At 43.4% G+C, this 15,545-nt stretch overlaps 1 protein-coding gene across 5 annotated transcripts in view; it reads left to right on the top strand.

Moving 5' to 3' along the window:
- Positions 1-15,545, top strand: part of SLC39A11 (solute carrier family 39 member 11) — a 282,784-nt gene that overhangs the window by 80,776 nt on the left and 186,463 nt on the right. For 3 of the 5 annotated variants that reach the window (XM_083490403.1, XM_083490400.1, XM_083490402.1), the window contains one exon: positions 5,228-5,372. In XM_083490403.1, coding sequence (XP_083346529.1) covers positions 5,228-5,372 — 145 coding nt within the window. The remainder of the gene's footprint in view (positions 1-5,227; positions 5,373-15,545) is intronic. The other 2 variants (XM_083490404.1, XM_083490401.1) reach the window with 1 other exon arrangement.

Below are 15,545 nucleotides of genomic sequence, written 5' to 3'. Positions count from 1 at the left end.
TGGCCGAGGGAGCCGGTGTACAACTTCCGGCTCATGTGGCCAGCATGACTAAGCCGCTTTTGGCGAACCAGAGAAGCACACGGAAACGGCGTTTACCTTCCCGCTGGAGCGGTACCTATTTATCTACTTGCCCTTTGATGTGCTTTCAACTGCTAGGTTGGCAGGATCAGGGCCGAGCAATGGGAGCTCACCCCATTGCAGGGATTCCAACCGCCGACCTTCTGATCGGCAAGTCCTAGGCTCTGTGGTTTAACCCACAGCGCCACCTGCGTCCCAGATAAAAGTAGCCATACTAATTAAAGCCGACTAACACATCCATAGTAAAAGTACAGTAAGAATAGGAGCCATCAGTTCAACCGAGTAATGTTTTCCTCATGATCCGAAAAACCTGGACCAATAAAAAAAACCCTTAAGCCTGCTGTTCAGCACCTGTCACTTGGAAGGGAGTTCCGCAGATGAGCTACTGCTAGTAAGAATGACCTTTCTAGTGACTCCACCCTCCTAGCATATGTTAAGGGTCTGCAGGAGAGCAGAATCTCTCCTGCGGATCCTAAATCACAGGTTGGTTGGTAACAGAGGAGGTCTTCCCTCAGGTCATTTAAAGCTTTATATGCTAACAGCCAGATCTATTGGCCAAACCTATCCAGTCTGAGGTTTAAATTTGGAGGTGACTTTCCTAGCAGGGGTACAAGAGGTCAGCAATTGCGTAGCCTGTCCAGCTAGTATTAGATTTTCGTCAAAAAGAAACCCGTCTGAACTTGTTCCACGCTTTTCCCCTTTTGTGATCTGTGTCAGAGTTGAAAAATATGGATCAGTGTAAACATGGCGAATGAAACTGCTTAAAATGTGGCGACTGCATATTTTTTTATTGAGGAAATATTGTTTTTCTTTCTAGCCCTGTATAACGGTGTGCTCCTATTATTAGCAAGCTTTGCTGCAGTAACAACACTAAAAATGCAAGCAGCATCTGTTAGCATCAGCACGGCCATTTTATGAGGGCAGGAGGGATTGCATATGCACCCTGGTGGTGACACAACATGAAACAAGCTTGCTGGGACCATCTTGTGCCATATAAAGCATCTGCACCCAGCTGCGGAGATATTTTCTCTCAAAGACTATTGTTTTCCAAGCATTTGCAAATGTACCAACTCCCCGTGGTTATTTCTGCTAACTCTAATTAGCCAGATAAGCCAATTTAATGTGAGTAACTTTATTCTCCCCTTTTGTAATGCCTGTTTTAACCCACCGACACATCCTAATTTTAGGCTGTACATAGGGAGTGGCGTCTGAATGATTCAGAGCTATCACAGCTGGATTAAATGGAATGCCATGCTGGAGGTCATAGAGTCTTTCAGATTTGCCGAAGTTCCTTGTGCTTCTCTCTCAGTCAGGTCAGAATTTCTCCCTGTTGCCAGTAAGCAACTGGAAATAGGTTTGCAACTCTTTATCACTTCTATTTCTGTACTAATCAGATCAGATTGGGGTTCAGCCCCAAAAGCCTGGACCTCTGTGTAGGTGACACCGGAAACCACAGAGGGGAAGATTTAAGTGTCACCTTACTTTGAATGTAATGTTAAAAGTGTGCATGTACTGTACTTTTCTGTGTATAAGACAAGGTGGTTTTTTTATACTCTAAAATAATGTTTAAAAACGGGGGTTGTCTTATATATGGATAGTCATCTCCCCCCATTTTCTTAAATCTGAGTCCCCCAAAATAGGGGGCGTCTTATACACGGAAAAATACGGTATATTTTAAGTGTATTCTTCATTTTTGCAAGAGTTGGATGCAAAAATACCTGAGAAAGAGAGAGAGAGAGAGATCAGAAAAGCAGCAGCAGGTCATGCCCCTTAGTCCACCTCATCGTCCACAGGCTGGGAGCTACCTGCCTCTTCAGGTGTGAGTCCCCCTGGAGGTAGGGGATGCCCCATCAATCAGGCTTTGCAGTGTAATCTCATCCTCCCATCTCCATCCTCAAGGGCTTCTGAGTCCTGAATCAGAGGAGACCATGAAACTGGGATGTTTTTGCAGAAAGGAAAAGGTGTCCCTTTCTCCCCTTCATGAAACTCCTCTTCCCACTTGGAGAAATGAATTGCACTAGAAGTCTTCTTTCCTCAGCTGCCTGGAGCACAGGACAGGACACGCTCTTAGAGTTTGGGGATGCACTGCAAGGTGGTTTTTGTTTTGTTTTGTTTTGTTTCAGGCCCCATGGATGTTGCCATGGACTTGGCCCCAGTTATCCCGTCTTCCTGTGGCTGCTTCTTACTAGTAAATTTGTGCATTTGGGATAGGTTCCCTGCTTTATGGGATAGGGGATTGAAATTATACAGGTGCTGCTGAAGGTCTATTTGGTGTCAGAAGAGGATGTTTTTGGTGACGAAGAATGCAAGGACAGGGTATTCTTGGCTAAAAATAAAAAGAAACCATTCAATGATAAATATCTGCTCTCTCCAGTTCAGTTTTCTAATTGCTGGCTTAATAGAAGCAGAGACAGCATCCTGATTAGACAGTGTTTAAAAAGGGCTAGCAAATATGTGATTAGCATGAATACCATCAGTCAGAGTACATTATGCAGATGAAGAGAGTAGAATGTTGTTCTTCATCTGTAACCTTTTAGGTTGTTGTTTTTTATAACCCAACACAAACAAACAAAACCAAAGTGACCTTAGCAAGCATCTCTGTTTCTAATAGTTCAGCGTATATTTGCTTCATTCTTTTTCTCTCCAGTGGACATGGTGTGCACAGTTGTGTGAGGATGAGCTGTCTTAAATTACTATTTTGCCTTTAGCCTATGCTTCCATGTGAGTAATAGATAGCTGTCCTACTGGTCTACCCAAAGGGGATGGGCAGGGAGACAGGTTATTTTGCCCCCGTCTGGATCTAGGAGTGACAACCCCAAGGATGATCCATTGTCTCAGAGATGCTACATTTATATCATCCTGCCAGAAAGACTTCCTTTCCCACTAAATGCTGAGCATGAGGCACATCTTTAGTGTTAAAGGGCAGCTTAGTTTGTACTTTGCTACGGCTTACTAGTTCTTTTGTTGGATTATCTCAAAGATTATGTCCTGAGGGAGCAGCAGGAGTTGACTGTATATTTACTATTGATATCAGCCAAAACTGACATAACTTAGTACTGGAAGAGTAACAAGACTTAGATATAATCAGTATTTAAGAAGTGGTGAAATTGGCTAATGGAAGGGTATGGGAAAGTGTCCAAGTTGGATAAATGCCAGGTCAGATGATGAACATTTATTAGATAATGGGACTCTAGAGACAGCACAGATGCCACCAGTTATATAGCTGATGTTATGATTTCTTGACCTTTTATATTTCATATTTATTTTCCCTTTACTGAATGTTTATCAGAAGTGTTTGACAAAATTCATAATGTTGTGATTATTGCAAACATTTCTTTAAAAAAAGAGAGCAGTAAAGATATGGAGGTGAATGCCAATTTGTGGTTGAGTTCACTCCCGGTTTTTTCCAGAGAGAACAGTGACTAATCTTTTGCCCCAGTCCGATGCCATTGAGAAACTTGGTCCCCTGCTTTCTTAAACTAGTAAACAAGCCTAATCTGAAATCATTCCCCCCCCTTATAAAATGTTTTAAAATATATGTTTTAAAACATACAAACGTCACATAAATGGGCTGAATAAAATGGTGAGCTTATTTGGTTTATCAGCTTACAAACCTTTTTTAAAAACAACAACAACAACAACAACTATGGCTTGACATTACATGCAAACCCAGCACACTTAGCCATACAGTGGTACCTTGGGTTGCATACGTTTCAGGTTACATACGCTTCAGGTTACAGACTCCGCTAACCCAGAAATAGTGCTTCAGGTTAAGAACTTTGCTTCAGGATGAGAACAGAAATCGTGCTCTGGCAATGCGGCAGCAGCGGGAGGCCCCATTAGCTAAAGTGGTGCTTCAGGTTAAGAACAGTTTCAGGTTAAGAACGGACCTCCGGAACGAATTAAATATTTAACCCGAGGTACCACTGTAGCTTGTTTTGCTGCCCCACCTCAGGTGCTAACTACAAAGGCACAAGGCAACAACATCTGGGAATTGACCCAAACTTTGGAGATACAGTGGAACCTCTATTTGCAACCATAATCTGTTCCAGAGGCCTGGAGGTCGAAACGGGTCGCTGGGAGAGGTGTCGTGCGCAGGCAGCGATTGCCCGCTTCTGTGCATGTGTGAATGGCGATCACCACTCCTGCGCATGCGCGAACGGCAGCAAATCTGCTGGTTATTTCCGGGTTTGCCGCGGTCGCGACTTGGAATGACCGTAAGAAGAGGCGATTGTAAGTAGAGGTTCGACTGTACAACACATGGTTTGCTTGATCGTCTGTATAACAACTTGTGGTTAGCTTGTGATTTGTTAAACTGTAGTTTGCCATAATGTGTGGACCAGGCATGTGTCCATATCCAAAGGGGATACTGACAGCCTCTTAAACAAAGGTGTTTTTAAAAAAATCCACACTGCAGAGCAACCAGCAGAAACTTGTAACACAGATAAATTAATAAACATTGTATTGGGGTCTGTTCCACCTTGGAATAGTCAAATTACTATTCTATACAAAACCGCATAGAATTGGTCCATAATAAAGGTAAAGGGACCCCTGACCATTAGGTCCAGTCGCAGACAACTCTGGGGTTGTGGCGCTCATCTCGCTTTATTGGCCGAGGGAGCCGGCCTACAGCTTCCGGGTCATGTGGCCAGCATGACTAAGCTGCTTCTGGCAAACCAGAGCAGCGCATGGAAACGCTGTTTACCTTCCCGCTGGAGCGGTACCTATTTATCTACTTGCACTTTGACGTGCTTTCGAACTGCTAGGTTGGCAGGAGCAGGGACCGGGCAACGGGAGCTCACCCCGCCGCGGGGATTCGAACCGCCGACCTTCTGATTGGCAAGTCCTAGGCTCTGTGGTTTAACCCACAGCGCCACCCGCTGTGGGTTATATAATAATAATAATAATAATAATAATAATAATAATAATAATAGCAGCAATACAGATGGATGAGAAATCATAGAATCGTAGAGTTGGAAGGGACCCTGAGGATCATGTAATCCAAAACCCTGCAGTGCAGGAATACATGGATTCCCAAACGGGGATCGAACCTGCAAACTTGGCGTTATCAGCACCATGCTGAAACCAACTGAGCTATCCAGGCTGATATATGATTAAATGATGACTCGTTTGTTTCTCTGTCTTCCAGGGTATCACTGAGCCTCCTCACACAGCACTGGCTTTGAGCTACGATTCAAGAACAGCGAAAGAGAAGTATGAGCAGCAGCCCCCACATCGTCGGCAGCATGACAACGAGCTGTCCATCCGGATAGGTAGAACGGCTCTACATTCAGGCAAGCATCCTGTCATATACCATCCACAGCTAATTCTGAGATATTGACTACAAAGGATGTAGCCAATATGTAAAAATGAATACATGCATGCACACACTCACCTTCGATACGTGTGTGTGTATGCATGTACACAGTTAGCGAATTGGTTTCAAATACAATTTTCTCCCATTGTGAAACTAGCCGGAAGCTGGGCTCCTTCTTACTTCTTCTGTGTTTCTCCAAACTACTTCCGTGGGTCTTAATATCTGCATCTCATATTGTTGCTAGTTTATCTTCCTTATACAGCGGTACCTTGGTTTACAACCATAATCTGTTCCGAAGGTCCGTTTGTAAACCAAAGCAGGTTGTAACCCAAGGCGTGCTTTCGCCAATGGGGTCTCCAAATTTTTTTTGGTTTGTAATCCTAAAAAAGGTTGCAAACTGGGACACGCGCTTTCGGGTTTGTAATCCGAAATGTATGCAAACCAAGACATATGCAAACCAAGGTACCACTGTATCAGATAGTGGCTAAGTTAAACCTCTTCATAATAGGATGGCCTGTTTTTTTTCTTGTTATTAGCTGCGTCAGTGTGGGTATTACTTATTTACTTAATTTCATTTATTAATTGCTTCCTATGAAACATCTCAAAGCAATTTCATGGTACAATAAAACAAACAGGAAACAATTTATTATTATTATTTGTTGTTGTTGTTAAGTCGTTTAGTCATGTCCGACTATTCATTACCCCATGGACCAGAGCACGCCAGGTTGTTGCTGTTGTTATTTTGTGATTATTATTATTATTATATAAAAATGTTTTCAGATCCAGCACAGGCACTGAATGAGATAAAAATCTCCACCTGGAAAGCTTGTTGAAAGAGGAAAGTCTTCAGCAGCTGATGACAACAGGTCAATGGAGGCAGTGCTGGTCTGATGTGTTAAATATGTCTGAGTTTTTAAAAAAGATACATTTTAAAATCCCCTGCAATACTGTGACAAAGGTATACCTGCTACAATTCCCATACTAACTCATCTGTCACAGGTGTGTGATACTCAAATAGGTCTTTTCAGATTGTTAGTAGCTCTTGGCATTTGTGGCAAGAGAGAATGGTATAATATACATTTCAAGAAAAACCAAACTAATACTGTATTAGTTTTTGCAAATACTGTTGATATCCCCAGTATTTGCATTGTCTTGATCTCACCTCCGATTGGCTAAGTCAGACAGTATTGCTCTTCAAATATTTTATCCTGCTGCTCCTGGCAGTGGTAAAACTCTATATTTCCACCTCAAACGAAACCTGTACATATAATTTAGCTCGTAATATTTTCATAACTAGCCAAATTTCCTTACTCCTAGAAGTTTTCTAACACTTTAGGGTGAAATTAAGCTCAGAACAGAGCAGTTCCTCCAGTGCAGCCTTATCTATGGACAAACAAAAAGTAAAATAATTTGTGTTTTTTGTTTTGTTTAAAGCATTTGTAACCTGCTCTTCAGCCCAAAAGGCTCCCAGAGTTGCTTACATACAATCCAAACAAGACAGTTCCTAACCTCAAGCTCATGATCTAAAAAAACACAAAACGAAACACAACACACAAGGGTAAAGGATCGGAGAGAGAAGAGGAAAAGGTGGCTGATAATTGAGTGCCTGCACTACGCCCTTGTTCTGCAATCTCCCATGAGTTTACTGGAATCATAGAACATTTCTTTTACAAGAATGGTAACCTTGAATCTAAACTGCATTTGAATTGGGAGAACACATTTCCTTTCTCCTTAAAAGAACTTGTTTGCATTTTTATGTGTAGTGATAACATAATATAATTTGAAAGCAATTATCATGGAAGTGGTTTGGAGAAAATACTGTTGTTTGTTTGTTATGGACTCTGTTTTTTCTTCTTGGCTAGAGAAAAGGGTTTTTTCTTCTTCTTTTCTTCCCTCTCCTTCTGCTTTTGTATTTTATTTTATTTTTAAAAAGATGCATGCCTGGGAACCAGTGCTCTTTATTTCTTCAGTGACATTTCTGTTCCTTGCTTTTTGGCCTATTGGGATGAAATCTTTCTTTCTTCTTCACAAAATGAATCGTGACTGCCAAGAAGTGTGAGGACAAATAAAATACTAACAGCGAACTTTATTAATTTGCTACTTTACATGAACTTTCCAGCTATTTCCTTGCGAAGACTTTTGGGGCCATCTAATACAGACATCTCGTATTATAATGGATACTACCTGCTAATGTGGATATTGACATTTAAGCATTGTTGGATCATTACTTCTATTTTAAAGTTTAAACACAAGAAGTGATGGCATTACTCTTGCAGTTAATTCAGAGCCAGGCAGTACAATCGGGAGGAAAATGGTCTAGGGGAGGGAAGCCTCTCTCTCTCTGGCCTGAATTTCATCATACGATGAAAATGTAAATAAGCCCCAAGATGCAGAGTGATGGATGTAGTGATAGTGGAAAGCGTAGAATGCTTGACTTTATCCCTGTGTCTTAGAAAGACGATCTTCTAATAACTAGGCAGTGCCCTTGACACAACCTCTCTTAATTATTGCTTGGTCATAATTCTGACAGGGTAGGTTGACAAAAATATCTGGGGAACATGGCAGAAGTATTATAGTGAACCTGCAGGAAGTGGGGTAGTAGGACTGGCACATTCCAGGCATAAAAAAGATGACCTTCTAGGAAAAAGATTGCACATGTTTCTTTTTCCTTCTCCTATGCCAGATATACATTTAACATGTTAGCGCGTCGCTTGAATTGAAACTGCTTTCAAGCATGTGTTGCATGTACATGTGAGCTACGTTCACAGTTCAGAAGAGCTGTTTTACATAACTTACGTAAATCTGGCAATATTTCCTTTTTGTGAAGAGCTAACATCCAGAGAGTATGATGAAGGACTTTGGAGTTGAAATTCTATCTTGTCCCTTATAACTTGGCCCAAGCCTCTGTTGTTGGAAAAAGAAGGCAGCATCTGGTTGTGAGCGCCTCTCCCGACATGCATAGTGTTGGTTTTGCAGTGTGCCACCCAGGATATTATAAGCACAAAGGAAGAAAGTGCCATATCCCTGCCCCAAGGAATTTAAAACCCTGAAGTATGAATTGGGGAGAGAAGAAAAGGAAGGGCAGCTGCTCACATTTAGACTTGGTTGTGGGTGTTCTTGATTCTTCAGTGCAGCATCAAGCCTGGCCCATTAAGAAGAGGGGGTTTGTTGGCTGTTGGGGCCAAATTTCCACCTTCTGATGCAGTGGCAGAGGAAGGGGTGTGTGGAGTGTATGGCCTGCCCTGGGTGCCATCACTGAGGGGGGGGGCGGTGTGAGTTTAAAATAAAAAAATTGGGCTCATGAACCTTTTTAGGAGTGACGTAGGCGCCTGCAGGTTTCGCGCTGCCTGAAATGGACTTGTGCCTTCCTACTGCCTCTCCCTCAGCCACCCTACAGCTGAGGGGGAGGCGGCGGAGAGGCTCCAAGTGTCGGAGTGTTGCTTCATGGGCAGATCACCCTGCCCCCATGGGCAGCTTGCTCCGCCTCACGGGTGGATCTCCCCGCCCCTGGCTGCAGGATGCAACCAGGCACCCGAGCGGCTAGCTACACCGCTGTTCTGATGGATTCCTTTTTTGTTCTTATGACAGGTTAGCAGGTGAACGTTTCCTGGTGTTCGAGCATAAGAAGCAAGTGGGGAAATGCAATTCACAGTTTGAAATGTAGTTCAATCCTCAACAATTTTCAGATGCAGAGTGATCGGTTTAATTCTAAATTGGATTGCAGACAGTGCAAAGGGAGTGCAAGCGTACCTTGGGGGGAAAAATATCCCTCTGGTGTCTTTTCTCCTCTTTTTTTAATTCTAACAATTTTTCTTAAGTGTGCCTTTTCACTATGCTAATTCCCCCTTTCCCTGGTTTCTTGACTGTCGCAGCACTGATGTGGGAAAAGTCTGCTGCTTCACAATCCCCCAGGTTCCTCACGTAAATGTCAAACGTAATTTCAATACCAAATGTGCAGACAGTATTTCCCAGCCTTAGAGGGAAGCCAGTGGCTTGAGCCAGGCAAAATCATCAAGGTGTTAGCTGTGCATTTGGCTTCATCATAAAAAAATTTCTTTAGCTGGTAATTGGTTTATAGTTGCATGAGCTGTTATAGACAGCCTTCTTCTTGGATGGCGGCTAACAGATTGAGGTTGAATCCCGACAAGATAGAAGTAGGCGGGAGGGTGTGGAGGACTCCCTGGTCCTGAATGGGGTAACTGTGCCCCTGAAGAACCAGGTGCTCAGCCTGGGAGTCATTTCCATGGAGGCGCAGGTCAATTCTATGTCCAGGGCAGCTGTTTACCAGCTCCATCTGGTACGCAGGCTGAGACCCTACCTGTCTGTGGACTGTCTCGCCAGAGTGGTGCATGTTCTAGCTATCTCTCGCTTGGACTACTGCAATGCACTGTATGTGGGGCTACCTTTGAAGGTGACCCGGAAACTACAACTAATCCAGAGTGCGGCAGCTAGGCTGGTGACTGGGATCGGCCGCCGAGACGACATAACACCAGTCTTGAAAGACCTACACTGGCTCCCGTACGTTTCCGGGCACAATTCAAAGTGTTGGTGCTGACCTTTAAAGCCTTAAAGCCTTAAACGGCCTCAGTCCAGTATACCTGAAGGAGCGTCTCCACCCCCATTTTTCCGCCTGGACACTGAGGTCCAGCGCCGAGGGCCTTCTGGTGGTTCCCTCGCTGTGAGAAGCCAAGTTACAAGGAACTAGGCAGAGGGGCTTCTTGGTAGTGGCACCCGCCCTGTGGAACGCCCTCCCACCAGATGTCAAAGAGAAAAATAACTACCAGACTTTTAGAAGACATCTGAAGGTAGCCCTTTTTAGGGAAGTTTTTAATGTTTGATGCACTATTGTATTTTAATATTTTGTTGGAAGCCGCCCAGAGTAGCTGGGGAAACTTAGCCAGATGGGCGAGGTATAAATAATAAATGATTATCATCATCATCATCATTATTATTAGTCTTTATAAGATGTATGAAGAGGTGATTGGTGTGTGCGTATCCGCACGCGTGCACACACACGCACACACAGTGTCGTTCACATAATCAAGCTAATATTGTCAAAATAAAAGGATTAAGAGATTCATTTGAGTGCTGGTGCCTGAGATACAAATTAATATAGTCATGTGGATCAACAGGCAGGGCATTCTACCTTACAGACAGACATCTAATTGTTTGATATAAGAGGCAGTGCTTTATGAGAGCTGCTCCTGGTAACATCCAACATTTATCTGTCAAGCGACAACCAAAATTGTTGGAATGAGAGTTGCTCTTAGGGATGAATGTGAAGGGCTGGTCATAGAGACAGGGAGGACCATGTTAAACTTAACTTTCCACGTGCCTGCCATGAGGAAGCTCAAGTAAGACCCCAGTTCCTTTAGATTTTTTAGGCTATGGGTCATCCAGATAGTTGGTTTCAGTTTTGACTCTTGAAAACACTGGAACAGAAAGTGCATCTTGCTCATCCTTGTAAGCATCTGCTGCTGTCCTTGAGCTGTGCATATTGCATATCCATAATTACCGAACTTAATGAAGTGTTGTATCTGCAGTTATGCTGCTCTTTCAATGCTAGATACATCTACCCAGGTAAAGTCATTTTCTTAGCTATCGTAACTCTGTTAAGTGGGTGAGGTAGGCTTCCTCTTATGTCAGGCACAATACTGATGTGCTTTGAATTTTAAAATACTTCAACACTTCTGGTGATATTGGGTAATATGTCGGGCACACTTATTCAGTGAATGTATTGGGAATACTGTTCTGTGGTCAGCACTAGCGGTGTAATGCTTTCCTCTGCAGTAGAAGTTTTGTGATGATAAAATGTACACTTGCATATATATATATTTTCCATTTTGGGCTTCGGAGTGGTTAACAGCACAGATTTCACTCTGGAGCATATCTGTTGTCTGTTGGGTCCTCTCTGAGTAGAAAATTAATAATCAAATAGGAGTTCAACTGAATGAATTAACTGTTGGCATTTCTTCTCTGCGGTTTCTGTTGCCAATACATCATTGCCTCTTGGTGATGTAAGTGTGTGTACAAACTGCAGGGATGTGTAAATTAGCATCGTGAAATCTCATGCAAGTGAATTGGTTTGCTTGTGGCTAAGGCAAGATGATTAGGCCATGGCTGCTATAGGGCGGCAAGTAGTTAAAAGAGGCATGTGGGAAATAACTACTGAAGGAAACTTTGGGAAGGGAATTTCATTCTCAAGCTTATTAAATGGGGCTTGAGGGCTTCCTAATGCCATCTATTACAAATTAAAACTCTGTAATTTACAAAATGCAAGATGATTAATAAAGTAAACGCCACACTTTAACCAGAATCTTTCATCCTGGAAGCTGTAGGCCTTTGCATGTAGGATTAAATTTGCTCTCTCGGAGTTGCTCAGGTACTTGGGGATTAAATTGGAGGATTTTATAATTTGTGCTTGAATTTTTATGCAGTGAAGGATGGCCTAGTGGATAACAAATTGCACTTGAATTTATTACCATTCCCAGACCCTGTCCTTCATTACTGTAGAGGCTTTGGTCTTCTTTTCACAATCCATGGATGCTGAGGCTATTATTTGGTATTAAGAGTTTTGCTTGCGGTTTGCTTTACACGTTAAGTAAAGCTGGGATTGCAAGCTTATTAATCGCCTTGCTCTTGCTCCTGCCAGCTCTTAGTATTTGTTCCACCCACCTGAGGTTCCGACCACGTTGTTCTAGTAGCGTGAGAATGAAGGCTTCAAGGACTCCATGCTTAATCTGGGTCTCTGTTTCACAATTGTCATTAATCTCAACCTTGAACCTGCCCTTCAATTGCGTGCAACAAATCTGGGATGGAAATTTAAATAATTACTGATGATGTAAACAAAATATGCTGCTGGGACTCTGAGTTGTTAGTTCTGGGGTCTTTTGATTTGCTGGAATGCTTCTGAATTTAATGACTTAGGAACACCTTTATTCTGCCATATCTAAATGTCACCATGCAATAAATATTTTTCTGTCAGTAGATTGGGAGCATTGGGTGAGGGGTAGTAAGTCTGGTGGGGGATACGTCGTGCTCCTTGTGGGGTAGTTTGTTCACCTTTGGTCCCCACCCTGCACTCAGCTCTCATCTGTGGCTCCTAGAAATTGTCAGCATGTGACAGTGGCCACACCCTGGGAAATGGCTTCGACTGACTGGCTAAACCAGGGGAGGGTAGTCGATGAGTCTCAAAGCCTTGTTGAGTTAGGGACTTCCCCTACATGTGAAGACAGGTTCTAACAAATTGAGCGGACAAGGCCAATAGTGGGTGCTGGAATGCTGGAGCCCTGCTGCTTCCTTCCCAAAGCTGGGAGGGCTTTAGGAAGGTGGTGGGAGGGCTGTTGGGCCGCATTGAAACATTGCGCCTCCCTCCCTAAGCAAGGCAGAAGCTTCCTGGGCTTTGGGAAGGAGGCACCAGGCTTTAATATTTTAATATTCTGATTTACTGGGAACATTTAGGGGACTAGCCTAGTCCCCCTAGTCCACTGACCGCACACCACTGCTAGTCCTGATTGTTCTGGTTATGATTTCCAGTTTAATTTCTGCTTCTCCAGCCTTGGGCTCCTGCCCTAGGTACACGTCTATGTACATTTGGTGTTTTGTTTCGCTTGCCACCTTTTCTCTACTGGAAACACTTCTATGAGATAACAGACACTGGCATGCCAAGTGCCTCCCCGCCCTTTTGATGTGCAGCTTTGATGCCAGGTGGAACTTGCCAACCCGGCTGCGCTTCCAGCCTCAGGCCCACAACCAAGTGGACTTCTGGCTATCGGCCAAGCTTCTGACAAGGGCTTGTTACCAGTAGTGCTGCTTGCTTTTAACAAGAGTCATTTTCTTTCCACGATCTGCCAAATCGATTCTCCCCTCTTATTCCTTCTGGTAAGCCAAATATAGCTCCCCTCTGCCAGGCTAATGATCATCTGGAAAGCAAGAAGAGCTTTGATTCCCCTCATTTCTAAGTAACTCTTCAAGTGGAGCTGGATGGAATGTACTTAGGAGCTGTGAAACTGACGCAGATCAGAAATAGACTGGTGCAGCCACACTCCTGCTTCTCCCGTTTTCATATATGAGAGATGTATGCCACTGCCTTTATTTGCTTAAAATTTTGCATGGAAATTAGACACCTCATACTTGGCAGAACAAGGGACACGGGTGGCGCTGTGGGTTAAACCACAGAGCCTAGGACTTGCCGATCAGAAGTTCGGTGGTTCAAATCCCCGCGACGGGGTGAGCTCCTGTTGCTCGGTCCCTGCTCCTGCCAACCTAGCAGTTCAAAAGCACGTCAAAGTGCAAGTAGATAAATAGCTACCGCTCTGGCGGGAAGGTAAACGGTGTTTCCGTGCGCTGCTCTGGTTCACCAGAAGCGGCTTAGTCATGCTGGCCACATGACCCGGAAGCTGTACGCCGGCTCCCTCGGCCAATAAAGCGAGATGAGCGCCGCAACCCCAGAGTCGGCCACGACTGGACCTAATGGTCAGAGGTCCCTTTACCTTTACTTGGCAGAACATGGGTTTTATTTAGTTTTCTTGTTGAACCCTGTCTCCCTGATTAAATGGACAAAAGGGGAAGCCAAACTTTTGGTGTCACTTGGACCACAGGATGGTGAGAAGCAGTGGGCAGTTTTAAAAACATAGAGCTGAATGCCTGAGGAGGTATCCCACTTTCCTCTTGGAAAGGTGGGGTTTCAGTGCAAACCCCCCTTTTAATCTCCGCATTAATTTGAATTCATTAATTTGCATTTTTTTGGAAATCGTTTTAATGTTTCGCTGTATGATCTTCTCTTTTGTCTCCCGCTGTGCTGTTGTTTGTAACAAGACGGAAAGATTAAAATCAAGATAGAGGCAGACTGCTGTAGATTAGCACACAATGACTGAGTAGCGGGAGGAGTGGCGGAGCTACATTTTGCAGCCATAAAACCACATTTGATTCATTGCAATAGTTTTCGAGAAACTAGCATGCACATTTGAAATTTCAATCTGGGATGGGTTAGCGAATAAATGGTTTATGCAAAGTGCAACATTTGCTTTGTTTTCAGTGTTACATTCGTATGATAATAGTTAGTATGTTCAGCTGATATTCTACATTCTTAGGCATTTGGAAAAGAAGCCAAGGGAGAGAGAGAGAGAGAGAGAGAGAGAGAACGATCCAATTTCTCTTCATGTCTTCATCTATCAAAATCACTGATGCCGCTTACTTGAAAAGTTCATAATATTCACCAAGGGTGGGCATGTAATTAATCTAGAAAAATAGCTTATTTCCAGATATGCATCTAGCTGCTTTATAAATCAGGTGGAATTTGACTCTGATGCCAAAGTAATTTGGTGGAGGGGGCCCTTATTTTTGAAGTATGTTGTTCAAAATTCCTACTGGTTTGTTTAGAATATTTTTAATTGCTTTTCTTTTCCCAATTCCAAAGAACGTTTTCAATGAAAGAATAAAGCCAAATTATGGTGATAAATCTAATCTTAGGAACCATTTACGAAGTCAATGTGTGTTATAGACGTCAAAGCATAAAACAACAGCAGTAAGGAAAACAGAGTGTGGTGCTGATGATGCCAAGGTTGCAGGTTTGATCCCCTTATGTGACAACTGCATATTTCGGCATTGCAGGGGGTGGAACTAGATGATCCTTGGGGTCACTTCCAACTCTGCAATTCGATGATTCTATGACCATCAGTTGTGTGTGTGTGTGTGTGTGTGTGTGTATATATATATATATATATATATATATATATGAGAGAAAATAGGGAAGTTTTCACTGAGGCAATATAGGGGAGGACGCGCTCTTGGACATCTATCTAAGTAGAGAATTTGATAGAGGGAGGCTTCACAATGGAAAGGGCACTGCCATTGCTGAATAAGATATAGAAAGAGTGCAGAATAGAACCCTTGAATAATAAAGTGTTGCAAGCAGTATTTTGGGCATCAGAGTGGAGCCATACAGCTTTGCTCCCGTATAGTGATGCTCTCAAGTACAGTGGAACCTCGGGTTACGTTACCCCCTCGGGTAACGTAAACTTCTGGTTGCGAAAGCTGCAAACCCGAAGTGTTTCGCCGCTTGCGCATGCGCAGAAGCCGTCTCTCCGGTTGCAAAAACTTCGGGATACAGCCGGACCTCCGGAACGGATCCCGTTCACAACTGGAGGTA

This window comes from Podarcis liolepis, assembly GCF_965112155.1.
Source record: "Podarcis liolepis genome assembly, chromosome: 2".
In the NCBI taxonomy this organism is placed as follows: Eukaryota; Metazoa; Chordata; class Lepidosauria; order Squamata; family Lacertidae; genus Podarcis; species Podarcis liolepis.
The sequence above is the reverse complement of the archived record's forward strand: the minus strand, read 5'-3'. Positions and strand labels throughout refer to the sequence as shown.